This window comes from Gossypium arboreum, chromosome 1, assembly GCF_025698485.1.
Source record: "Gossypium arboreum isolate Shixiya-1 chromosome 1, ASM2569848v2, whole genome shotgun sequence".
Taxonomy (NCBI): domain Eukaryota; kingdom Viridiplantae; phylum Streptophyta; class Magnoliopsida; order Malvales; family Malvaceae; genus Gossypium; species Gossypium arboreum.
Genome location: NC_069070.1, coordinates 23265423 through 23279367, shown reverse-complemented (window position 1 = coordinate 23279367; position 13945 = coordinate 23265423). Strand labels below are relative to the sequence as shown.

Genomic DNA, 13945 nt, shown 5'->3' with positions numbered 1-13945 from the left:
ATAAATAGTTGACATTATATTATAAAAAACTAATAAAAAAAGCAGAAATAAAATACAGCATACCCATCATAACTTTTTCTAAAACATCAATTGCGTTTTGTCAGTATTTACATCTTGACATTTTAGGTCCTGAATAAATATGATTTTTAATACAAAGAAGGTAATTTTAAATAATATTGTGTTCACAACATGTTATAAATAAATAATAAAGAAAGCAAAAAAGAAAAAAATAGGAGAACAAAAAGAATTATGCATTTTATTAATTAATAAGATATTTATAATGTTTCTCCTTTTAATATATCAGACATTTTATCCTAATAGATATCCAATTTATAATAAAATAAAATTAATTAAAAATAATAAAAATTAATAATGATATAATTTTTATTTGTAAAATTTAAATTTGATAATATTATTTTTCACATGAATAAGATTTTCAAATGTAAAATTAGAAAAAAACCAAAAAAAACAAACTAAACATTTATTTAAAATCTTTTAAATAAATAAATTTTACTTATGTGTCATGTCTACATTAGGAAATCATGCCACACAAGCGTACATTTTATATAATATATACGTGGAGAGTGATCTATTTATATGTCAAAATTAAATTATTTTTATATCATTTTATATATTTTGTACAATTATTTTTAATGATCAAATCATTAAATTTATCAATATAATTACATTTTTTATGGGTGTAAAATTTAGAAAAATTTAATATTTCTATTATATTAATATAAAATAGTATATGCATTAATATTTATTGAACGTTTTAAATCTTTTTACATAAAGCACATATTTAAAAATTTTAATTTACATTAAAATTTACACATATGATTTATATAAATAAAATATAAAATATGATGGAGCTGTGGTTAAAGTTTTATCACACTCATTTGGCATGGATCTAAACTGTACTACCTCCATCCCCACCTAGAATATTGTATAAAAAATCATTAAAATATTAATTGTATAACATTATAAGAAAGAGTATGTAATTTTATATCGGTATAAATGGATACAACAAATAAATAAATGTACACTAACAAATTAGTCACCCAAATATTAGTGTGTTTCAGTTTCAGTCACTAAATTATACAACTTCTCAATTTCGTCACTAATATTTTAGATTGTTTTTGTTTTGGTCACTCTTCATTAAATAGTGAATGGAGTTGATGATATGACATTTTTAACTAATATAATAACATATTTAGTCCTCATTACTTATACATAGTATCAATTTAATCTTAATTCTAAATAATTAATAAAGTTAACTCTCTATATTTACAAATTCTATTAATTTGTTTATTAAACACATATAATTAAATATAATTATAATTAAATGATTATTTTATGTTATGAAAAGTACAAAATATAATATTATTTAAGGAAACATATACTATTATTTTATATATATTATGAATTCAAATTTTTTTAAGCTATGTTAGTGAATATGAAATTTATGGGCACGAGACTGAGAATGATGAAAGCTTCTGCAAACTTCTTTGCTACCAATGCGGGAATTTAACTTTCTAGACATCAAGATTTACCGAACCATTAACCTTAATCTCCTCAAAATCACGTGCCTTAGCAAGCTTCATTACCAGCTTAACAACATTAATCTCTTAAAAGCAAATGATTTAATTGAAGTCCAAATTTTTGTAGGTTAAATTTTAAAACAATTGCAGTCTAGTTTTTAGTAGAATCTGTTGTCAGTCATTGTGTGATTATTTGTGTTTTTTATCACTAAATGTTGTTTTTGTTTCTTCATCTCTCGTTTTCTTATTACTGAAGGCACAAGTTATTAATCTAATAATATTGTTTAGTATCATGTTATTTAGATTCGTGTAAATATAATATACAAGTACATGCTGATACGAAATAATATAAATAATATTATATTTTTTACTATTTTATAATAAACAATAATTTAATTATATATGTTTAAGGATTAAATTAATAGAACATATAAATATTGAAGAGTTATTATACCAGTTAAAAAGTCACATTATCACTCTCGTTAATCATTTAGAGTGACTAAAATATAAACAATTTAAAACAAGAATAATAAAATTGAAATTTTTATAATTTTATAGGTTACCCAACAAATAAAAAGATTATGCGGAGGTTGACAAGCTTAAGCTTAAATTAACCGCTCGCAAGTCCCAAGTCTCAACTCAAAACTCCAATGTGGCCTTTGCCGTTGCCAACTGCTTTTACTTTCACCCAACTTCCAGAGCCTCACTTATCTACCCATTACCTCACGCTAGGCCCTCCATCAAGCTACCGCCCAAACGCAAAACCACTTCACGCATCGAAAGCCACGTGTCCATCAAGTTCCTTAGTGGACCCCACTTCGCTGGCGCGGAAGGAAGAAATAGAATAGAACCGGAAACATGTTATAACTTAAAAAAGAATAAGAAAAAACCGCCGCTTAAGTCAGCTGAAGTCGCTTTGTTGGTAAATAAAAGGGAGAGTGGAGGGTAAGCTTGGTATTTGGAAATAAGGGGTCTTTCAGTTCGTAACAGACAGCTGCTGCTAGGGAAGGAAAACAAAACCTCCGTTTGCATACTGTTGTTGTTGTTCGCAACTTGGTCTGAAGGGAACTTAATCAATTCGATGCATTAGTGGCTACAATGGCGGATTCTCAGGTAAAGTTTCTCTATTCTTTTACACTTAATCTAATCTACTTTTTGTTCTTTGGGTATGAATTTTGAAGCTGCTTCTTCTTCTTTTTTGTTAGAAGGACTTGGGTTTTGATTTTTAATTGGTTCAACAGGAGTATTTTCGATGTGGGTTTTCTTTGATGTTTTCTTTTTTTTTTTTCTTTTAACAGAAATTGACGGCTTTGAAAAAGGCGTATGCCGAAATCATTCTGAACACGGCTAAAGAGGCGGCGGCGAGGATAATGGTGTCGGAGAGAAAGGCTCTAAGATATCAGCAAGAGCTGTTCGCTGCTAAAGATGAGGCGTTGCGTATGTTGCTTAGGTTGAAACAAATGTTGGATGCTAAGGTAACTATTGGTTTTTTAAGATTGTTTTTGTTTTTGTTGTTTGACGATGTTTCAGCTTGGGTGTTATAATTTCTTTGCTCACTGCCTTTTGCATCGTAATGTGGGTTTCGTCTCATTGTGTGTTTTGTTTGGTGATAAATGTTTTTGATGTTTGATCTCATTTTTCTGATATAGTTTTATTGAACTCTAATAAGCCTTTTTTTGAAATAAAAGCTGTCTACTAAGGTTTCATTCTTGGTCACTAGAACTAAGAGTCCAACATTCCCTCAACAGATTGCTTTCAATAATATAGACATTTCAAACATTTATCACAGGTGTAGCGTGCTTGAAGGAATGCAAGTTTGTCAATTGGAATTACAATTTTTGGTATGCGTTTGTATTTTGTTTATAGTTGTATTTGCTTTGCCTGCATTGGGTTAGTTTTCTCTTAAACCCATTTAGTTTTCTCTTAAACCCCAGAGGCTTTTATGAATTGTGGTGAGAGAAAATGTATTCGATCATGCAAATTCATTGGTTTATGTGTATAAGAATTGTCCAACAACTTGTAATGGTGAACTTGCTAAAGTTGAATGTATATGGCCTAATTGATCGAGTAGGTTCAAGCAGCAAATCATGATTTTGTGTTTCTTATCTTGGATTAGAAATTGTTTTGTTACATATGTTGTGCTCCATCACTCCAACTCAGCTATGACTGTGGTACCCACCTGACATGGATAAGCTCAAATGTTTGTGAATTTTTTCCTTATGTTTGAAATTGTTATACTCTCATACGGTTACCCGTTCGACTTATGTAATATTTATATACATTAAAGAGTAGTCAGTGCAGTGACAACAATGCTGAATAACTGACGTATTTGCTGTCTGTTATGATTGTAGGTTAATGATGCAGAGATGATGTCCTTGAATCAACAGAAAAGAATTGAAGAGCTCGAAGCACAACTGGGAGAGGCTGAGGATATAGTTAGAGATCTTAGAGCAGAGTTGAGAGAAGCACAGGATGAGTTGGAGAAGCTGTCACAAGACTCGGTGCGTTATTCGGATGAAAAAAGGTTGAAAGATGATGTTGCTGCTTCAGTAGAAAGATCACTGGAAAATACAATCACTGAATTTTGGTCTGTCAGATCTTTACCTGATGCACAAACTAATTTAGTGACTGTTTCTGATATCAAGAGTTCAGTTCTGAGCGGAACTAATGTGGGTAATAAGTGTTCTTGTAAGGATAATTGTTATGTTTGTAACCCTGATTTTGCCTCCATAGTGATGAGACGAAAAGAGCCTGACCTGTATAGAAATGGGTGCACTCATAGGATTCGTGCGCTTGAAAGGTGCCTTTTGAATGAAAAATTATCTCTTTCTAGGCAAGTAGATGATGCAAAAAATGAAAATACCGGAGAAGGTGAAGAAGGTAAGGGTATGCCCTCGAAACTTTCTACAAGAGCTGACATGTGCAGACTGGAAGGAAAAACAGATGAGTTGAAAGTGATGAACAACATTACCCAAGTTCTTCCTCTTAGTTTTTTTCATATGAAAAGGAAAAGAGCTGCTAGATATAAGAAAAATAAAGCTTCCTCATCCATGAATGTACTTGATCAGGTTGTAGCAATGTGCCAAAAACCTGATCTATTGTGCTCAGAAAGTTTGTCGCATGATGCTGAAAGTAACGCTCAATTTGGGGAGGACTCTAGGATCATCAAACATGATACTCAGAAGGGTCCTCATTCTCCTAACACTAGTTCACCTTTAGATGCTGCTAAAGTAATTGCTGAATCAGGATATGAAGATCAGAAGGATGATGTGGAGTTTGGGAAAGCTTGCGACTTCAATGATAACAAAAATAATGATAAATCGCTGATAGACAAAAAACAGTTGATAAGGCAGGAAAGTGGATCTGCCGAAATTTCAGGGGATCCATCTTGCAAAACAGATCTTGAGACAGTTGATGTGTCTACAGTGAACTTGGATGTTAAATCATCTGAAATAACTGAAAGGTCTTCTCCTCAACTGTCAAATAATAAGTTTCTCATGTACACATTCAAAAGAAAGAGGAAGAAGGATTCTTTGAGCAGCCCTGACAGAGATTGCTCACATGATGATGACATTTTGCACAAGAAGATAAAGGAGAAACAAAATGGTTCTCTAGATTCAGAAAAGTCCACGGTGACATCTGAAGAATCTAGAGATAATCGGCGACTAGCTCAAGTTGCTCGTCAGGTTGGTTATCAGTTATCATATGCGCTTTATACTTTCATATTTGTGCATAAACTGGTGTAGGCATTAGCTAGTTCATGTTTCTGTGTGCTTGTGGTATCTTAATATGAAAGAAATACCCTGTAAATAATTTATTGTTCCTAATATCTTAGCGTTATCCTCTTTTTTCTTCAACTCTAAATAACTTTATTGCCTTTGATACCTTTCTTGTGATCTTAAAATTCCTCTTAATCTCATAGATTTTATGGCTATAAAAATCATTCTAGTCACCAAAGTTTTGTCCTCCAGATAGGTTGTTGATTTCCTTGTTCTGTAATCTCAATTTAAATATTTTCTGGGTTTCTTCTGGCTGAAAGTGTGACAGCATAGATTTAGAGACACCCTTGTTTGTGTTTTTTGAAGATGCTTGCAGCTTGTTCTTTGAATGAAAATGAGTGCATAGCTTATCCTGATTTTCATTTATGTATCACTAAGTGCATCCTTCTCTTCTCTGTTCATTGAATCGCTTATATTTGGTTTCCTACTTATTGTCATGTCAGAGTGAACCATATGTAGGTTTGACCAGCCATTTCGATTCTGTTATATTTTTCATCTAATACCTCATGGATACAACTAGGTACAAGAGAAAATAAACAATCATATTTTTCCCTCTCAAATTAAGCCTCTTGCAGGTAACAACAGGCGTTGTGTATAAAGCTAATAATGCAATCAGTGCTAATGCTAAAGCATGACCATCTAGCTTTATTATGATGGTGGTTTCCTATTCTTTTTTTCAAAATGCACTCTTTGAACAAGATTTGTTGAAACCTGGGTGACCAAAAGAGTCACTAGTTTGTGTTGGATTATATTATTCGTGATTCTTTGTGGTTCTATTATGGCATGTGCCTAGGCATTGCTGTTTAATGCAAGGCGACAAAGGGACCTTAGATCCTTTCGTGTGAGACACATTTGATCTAGTGCACATCTAGTTGCCTAGGTTCCCTTTTTTCTAAGGTGGTAGCTGAAAAAAAAATAATAACTTGCGTTGAAATTTTCTTTAAATTTCTTTAATTTTCAATTTTCTATTTAATTATACATTTATTAGTACAAAAGGGATAATCAAACTTTCTTCTTCACAATGTTAGTATTCAACAACATACATGGTATCACTAAAAAAATCAATTTGCATGTCTTTTTAGAAGAAAAATTGGATCAGTCTTGCCTTGACAACAGCGGTTTATGGTTTGGTTTGCACCATGCTTGCCACATATATATATATATTTTTTTGTTCATGTATTCGATTGATTGAACTTAACAGTATCAACAATTTGCTTTTGTTTAGAGATAGACAACATATTTGCCTCTGGTGTTGCAAACAAAGATGACGTCTTCCTGCATCTTCCCTAATGTTAAACAGTGAACGCTTGTTTGCATTTAGACAAATGTTGTTTGTATTAAACATGACTTTCTCATAGACAAATTGGATTTCAAGTTCTTCATTCTTCTCCTAGAGTAATCTTGGTTTCTGTTTGAGCCTTCTTTGGAGAGTTTCGAGAATAAATTCTGTATGTTTCTTGAAAATTCTGCATGATCACTATGTTCATACTAAATATTCCGTCTAGAAGATTTCATCATCTCTCTTTGTCGTTCTCTTAGGCTTTGCCTGGTAAGAAGGATGGAAAAGAGTGAGGATGGAAAATTTGTTAATCAAATGGTTAAGATTCATAATCACTTACTTTATAGCTTAACCATTAAATTGAGAGTTTTTCTATCCTCCCGCTTTTCCATTTCCGTACCAAGCAGAACATTAAACTGGTGTCGAAGTGTAGCTGTCACTTTTAGTCCTGATTTTGACAACCTATGTATTTAGGTCTCGCACGCATGTATTATCCTTATCAAGCAGCATGTCACCGGTGTTTAATCATTTGATATCTGTTCAAGGTAGCTACACATATTGATTTATCTGTTGGTTCTATTTTTGCAGCTCATATCATTATCGGAGAAGTTGAGGTAGTATCTGCTCCTGCTTGGTGTATCCATACGGGGATGCTGAACCGATGCAGTAAATCGTTCCGGTCCCCTCTAGGTTATAGGTGTTGAGCCAGTTTTTATACTGGCTGGCTGAACCAGGAAGAGCTATAGGTGTGGGATTAATCAAATAGTTGCATCCATTATGGACATTATTGTTTAGTGCTGTTTTGGTCTCATTATCATTAATATAGTATATGTAGAATATTTATCAAAATTCAGTTGTTTTGAATTAGCTTTACTAAAAATGATTAAAATTGCAAGTTTTGCTCATTTTATTTCATGTAGGTTCGGATAATGTATATCCAAAGATTGACAACTGTTTTGATTTCATTGCAAATAGTTGATTAAAATATTTGAATATTTAAAAAAGAACATTTCAGATATTCACGAATATCCAAATTTATATTACTAATTATCACTTCAGAAAACTTAATGATGATTAAATATTAAATATTCCAGTCAGGTCTTCATGGTAGTTGTTAAGTCCAAACATTTTTACAGTGTTCTATGGTTGCCATTTGTTGTTTGGAAGTAGTTGAGTTTGGTTCCCTTATCTTTTGGAAGGCACAACTACAATTTAGTTGTTGACCAATTATCATCAAATCCGCAGATTTTGCCCATATATATGTAAGGCTATTATCTTATCATCATTTCTGTTCATGATTTAATATAGGATAATTAAAACCGAATGATAATGTTAAATGATAAAATTGAAAATTTTATAATTCAATAATTAAAATAAAATTATGTTTAAAGTTAAATGATTAATTATATCTAGTTTATCTTAAATTAAATTAGGTAAGTTTTTCCATAAGAAGTAAAATTTCCTTTTAACATTTTGCTACCAAATAAAAAATATCAAAATACTCAAACATATTCATTACTATTTTTTGTTTTTATTAGGAACAAAAAATATTAATTCTTTATGCGATAATTAAGACTGAAAACAAACCTTTGCTAACCTGAGGAGTAAAAACAAGCATTAATCCATGATTTTTGTCTTTAGAGGAATATTTGTCTTTGATTTCAACCCTCTATATTAAATACAATTGTTTCTTGAAAAGCACTTCTAATTTCACATTCGTGCTAACCCTTGTGAGCTGACCACCAAATCTCTCTTTCAAAGGAGTTGGTGAATTTTCAATAATTCAAATATCTGAACACGTCACGAAATCCAATTATACAAAATATTTAGAGGTAAAAGTGTTATAGAGGAACTTTTATTAAGAGTATTTACCTTTTTTTATTAAAAATAGATAAATTAATTCTTACATGTTAGATAAGGGTGAGGTTCAAGGATAAACATGTTGATTCGCGTGCTGGTCTCATACGTCCTACCAGTGGCTAGGTAGCCCGGCATGAGTTACGGATACCTAACAGCTTGTGTGAGCAACACTTTATAGCTACGTCCTGACTGACAGCTTGTGTGAGTAGGCTCAAGAATAGCTCGAAAATTAGTCTATATGTATTATGAGATATGAGGGAGCTTTGGCTACATAATTGGCATTTATGTGCAAGATTTCTGAGTATCTGTTAATATTCCGAGTGTTCAACGGGAATTTCAAAGTTGTAAAGGATATGCTTATGACGCGAGTTGGTACAGGTATGCACGTAAAACTCATACATAATGAGCTCGATATGTGATGAACTCCTGGTAAGGTTGTGATTTTGCAAATCTATGATTATGAGATTTTAATAACATTTATGTTAACTTACATTATGTTAATTTTATGCTTATTATTTGCATAGGAACTTACTAAGCTTTATAGCTTACTCCCCTTCCTTTCCCTTGTCTTATAGTGTCACCAAGCTAGCTCGAGGATAGGAGACCGTCGAAGATCCACTCACACTATCAACAATTATTTTGGTACAAATGATTTCAACATTTTAAGTTATGGCATGTATAGGGGACTTGGTTATTTTGTTATGTGTCATAATTGATTTGGCCAAATGTATTGGCTTATATTGGGTGAAAGTTCATTTTGTATAAGGCCATTTGAAATTGGTTGCTTTTGTTATAATCAATTTATATGATGATGTTTTTCATAGATGTGGGAATCTACTTGATTGAGTTGATAAGTATATGATTTTTATGCATGATAGATGGTAGCATGTGAATGATGTGTTGATGTCTCGGTTGTGGCTGATTTGGTTATATGTAAATGTTCGGATTGGTGCTATGTTATGTTGTGTAGGTGTGTGCAACAAAGGGTGGCAAAATGGCTTGATAAATAGCCTTATGTTTGTCCAAAAGGGTAGGCACACGGAATGTGTCTAGGCCGTGTGCAACACACGGCTTGCCCCACGGGAATATGTTTAAGCCGTGTGTCCCCTTCATGTAACACCCCTTACCTGAGACCGTTGCCAGAGTCGAGCACGAGGCGTTACCTGACTTAACTTACTAATTCGGGGCATAAAATTTGCTTTTAAAATTAATTTATTTACATTCATTCAATACGTCCCTAAAAAGGGCCCTCGAGACCCTAAAACATGCAATTGAAACGGTTCGGGACCAAACCGAGAACATTAAAAATTTTTCGAATACTTAGACAAATCAAAACAATTTATTTCATTATTCCTTATAAAACTGCCCACCTGCATCATAGTCACTAAATAAATCATAACTCGAGCCACAAAAATCAAAAGTTAAATTTGTGAATTTTCCCCGAAACTAGACTCATATATCTTCTTACGAATTTTTTTCCAAAATTTTTGGTTTAGCCAATTAGTACAGTTTATTAGTTAAAGTTTCCCCTATTGCACTATTCAACTACTCTGACATCTCTTCACTACAAATCAATTTTCTCCCTGTACAGAATTCAAATAACCATGATGTTTCTTTCTCTTGAAAGTAGATTCACTAAGGAATCTAGAAATATAAACTATAACTCCTAATTATTTTTATACAATTTTTAGTGAATTTATAAAGTCAGAATAGGGGATTCAGAAATCGCTCTAACCCTGTCTCACTAAAATTCAAATATCTCTTAATATACACTTCTTTTGCTTACTCTGTTTCTTTCATATGAAAATAGACTCAATAAGATTTAATTCTATATCTCATTCATCACCTAATTCCATTTCTACTATTCTTGGTGATTTTTCAAGTTCACGTCACTGCTGCTGTTCAATACTGTTTTAATGCTAATTTCACTTTTTCATGATTTCTTTGTATTAACTACCATTTAGGCATACATAACACCGAAACATGTTCTTCATTAGCCATTTCAATAGCTAATCATTATCAAATATTTACATACCATTATTTAGCCATATCATAAGGACATACACACAAAATGGCTAAATCCATATACATGCCATAAACTAGAACGTTCGTACACGAAGATACCCAATTGGTAACTTGATAGTCGATAGTGTGAAGTGATCTCCGACGACCTCCAACCCGAGCTTGCTTTTAAGTACTCTAAAACACGGGAAAGTGAAAGAAGTAAGCTTATAAAGCTTAGTAAGTTCACATGTAAAATAATAAGCATCAGCAATCAATTTAGCTTACTACAATGCTGTCATAATTTGTTTAAATAATGTTTAATTCTTACTTTCCCATCTTACTCATCGGTAACCTTACCAAAGGCTCAGAATACAAAAGGCACCTTACTTAATAGCTTGCTTACGTACCTGCAACATCTCACTTAACACATGAGTACTCTTTCATAATATAGGCATATTGCCAATCATGTCATAAAGTGTCACAAGCATAACTGAAAACTCATCACTTACTTAATACTTGATGTGAAAAATAAAATAGAATAAAATAAATAAAAATAAAGAACACATAAATTTTACGTGGAAACCCTTTCGGGAAAAAAACCACGGGCAGAGGAGAAGAAAATTCACTATGTCGAAAAAATTTTTTTACTCAAATACAAGAGGAATAGACTATGTCTATTTATAGGCTTGCAAAGCCATATTCTAGTAGGATTGAAACACCTTATCCTAATCAATATAAAATAGATGGAGTTTAATAAGGTTTAAAAACCTTATTCTAAAATAAAATAAAAGAAGTCTAGTTCTATATGGATTTTACTTTTATTTTATTTTCCATCGTATTTTATTTAAATAAGAATTTTGGGTCACTTAATTATAACAATCTCCACCTTGACACAAATTCTCAATGAACAAGTTCTTCATCGCGAACTTTCAATAAACAAGTTCTTCACCTCTTCCAAAAAACCCCTTAAGGGTTTAACTTCAACAATGAACACCGACCAAGTCTAAGCAATGCTCAAACTTGGTTATAGGAAGTGACTTAGTCATCATATCTGCAGGATTTTCATGAGTGCTAATTTTGCTCACAACAATATCACCACGAGCAATAATATCACGAACAAAATGATACCGAATATCAATGTGTTTTGTTCTCTCATGAAACATTTGATCTTTTGTAAGAAAGATGGCACTCTGACTGTCACCCTTTGCAACAAGCCTTGCTTTATATCCGGGTTCTTCAACTCCGAGTCCCTTCTTTCTTTTTAAACACCCATTTACAACGAATGACCTTTTTACCTTTAGGAAGTTTTACAAGATCCCATGTTCTGTTTTTGTGGAGTGATTCCATCTCCTCTTGCATAGCAAACATCCACTTTTCGAGTCTTCACACTAATCGCCTCGAATAATTAAATGGCTCTTGATTCGCATCTATATCTTCACCACATTTAAAGCATAAGCAACTAGATCAACCTCGGCATACTTCTTTGGAGGTTTAATTTCTCTTCTTGTCCTGTTTTTGGCGATAGAGTATTGCGGTGAAGAAGCAACTCTATTCTCAATTTTGTCTTGGCTTGAGGAGTTGATTCGTATTAATCGATGCTCCACCGCTTTTAGTTTTCTTTATTGGAAGAGTCTTTAAGAGATAAGTTAGGTAGCATAGCGGTTTCATCAAAAACAACATCTCTCGCTAATCACAACTTTTCTATTTTCAGGACACCATAACTTATAGCCTTTTACACCAGCTTTATAACCAAGAAAACGCATTTAATGGATCTTGGTTCCAATTTTCCATTATCAACATGAGCATACGCAGACACCCAAAAATCTTTAAATCGAATAATTAGCGGGATTACCGGACCATACCTCTTGTGGAGTCTTTTTCTCAATGGCAACGGATGGAGATCGGTTGATCAAAAACATGCGAGAGGTCGCTTCGCCCAAAATGACTTCGTAAGTTGGCATTTGACAACATACATCGAACCTTCTCCATGATCGTTCGTTCATTCGTTCGCAACGCCGTTTTTTGTGGAGTATGACAAACCGTCAAGTGTCTCATGATCCCTTCGACTTGCACAATCTATTAAACTCATCGAGCGAACTCTAAGCCATTGTGCATGCGGAGGTATTTTATCTGTTTTCCGTCTGCTTTTTCAATCATAATTTTCCAAGACTTAAATGTGGAAAACACATCGCTTTTCGCTTCGGGAAGAACGCCCAAACTTTTCGGAAAAATCATCAATAAAGGTTAGCATATAATTAGCTCCACCTCTCGAAGGCACTCTGACGGCCCCACAGATCGAATGGATATACTCCAACGTTTCTTTCGTGTTATGGATTCCTCTAGTGAATCGAACTCTCTTTGCTTCCCAAAAACACGGTGCTCACAGAAATTCAGTTTGCAAATTCCTTGCCCATTAAGAAGTCCTCTTTGCTTAATTTCGCCATGCCATTCTCACTCATATGCCCTAGGCGCATATGCCAAAATTTAGTAATATCATCATCGACAAGGAAGAGGAAGCGACAATTGCATCACCGAGAATGAGAGAACCTCAGAAACATATAACTTGGCAATCTTTCTTTGCCCTTTCATCACAACAAGGACCCTTTGAAATCTTTAAAACCCCACTTTCATTGTGTATCTGCACCCTTTTGAATCAAGAGTACTCAACGAAATTAAATTTCTTTTCAATTCGGAACATGCCGCACGTCACTAAGTATTCGACAACTCCATCAAACATCTTAACTTTAATTGTTCCAACACTGCGATTTTACATGAAGCATTATTTCCCATCAAAATAACACCTTGAGATCATTGTTTCATAAGTTGTAAACCAATCCCGATTGGGACTCATGTGGAAGGTGCACTGAATCAAGTATCCACTCCTCGCTTACTTTAGAATCATTGATGAAGCAACTAGAAGTTCACCATCGCTGTAGTCTTCTACAACATCGACTTCACCGGAATTTTTCGTTTGTTTTCCCTTTTGATTCGCAGCCTCCCTTTTAATCTTATTTTGTAGCTTATAGCACTCAGATTTAATGTGCCCTTTCTTCTTGCAGAAGTTGCAAGTTTTACCTCTGTTTGAAGATTTCGATCTACCCTTAGATTTACCACGAGGATTCCGTTCCTGTGTTCTACCACGATCATCATCAACATTCCGGTTTTGTCTCCCACGAACAATGAGACCCTCTCCCTGAGAGTTGGGTTTAACCACAAGATGCTTCATCTTATCATACGAGGTTAAAGAATCATAAACCTCATCAACTGTGAGAGACTCACGGCTATATAAAATCGTGTCTCTAAAGGTTGAATAAGACGGGCAACGAACAAAGTAGAATCAACCCTAGATCTTCCTTATCATACTGAACCTCCATGGCCTCCAAGTTTGAGAGAATTTCTTTAAACACTGTTAAGTGTTCGTGTACAGACGCACCTTCCTCCAAACGATGAGCATAAAGACGCTGCTTCATATGCAACTTGCT

The 13945-nt window shown here is 33.4% G+C and overlaps 1 protein-coding gene across 1 annotated transcript; it reads left to right on the top strand.

The window, feature by feature from the left end:
- The first annotated feature begins 2387 nt into the window (after window positions 1-2387).
- LOC108480273 (uncharacterized) lies at window positions 2388-7606 on the top strand. The gene is made up of 4 exons (XM_017783202.2): window positions 2388-2654; window positions 2840-3016; window positions 3893-5227; window positions 7188-7606. The coding sequence occupies exons 1-4, from the start codon at window positions 2640-2642 to the stop codon at window positions 7215-7217; spliced, it is 1557 nt and encodes a 518-aa protein (XP_017638691.1). The 5' UTR covers window positions 2388-2639; the 3' UTR covers window positions 7218-7606.
- Window positions 7607-13945: the final 6339 nt, after the last annotated feature.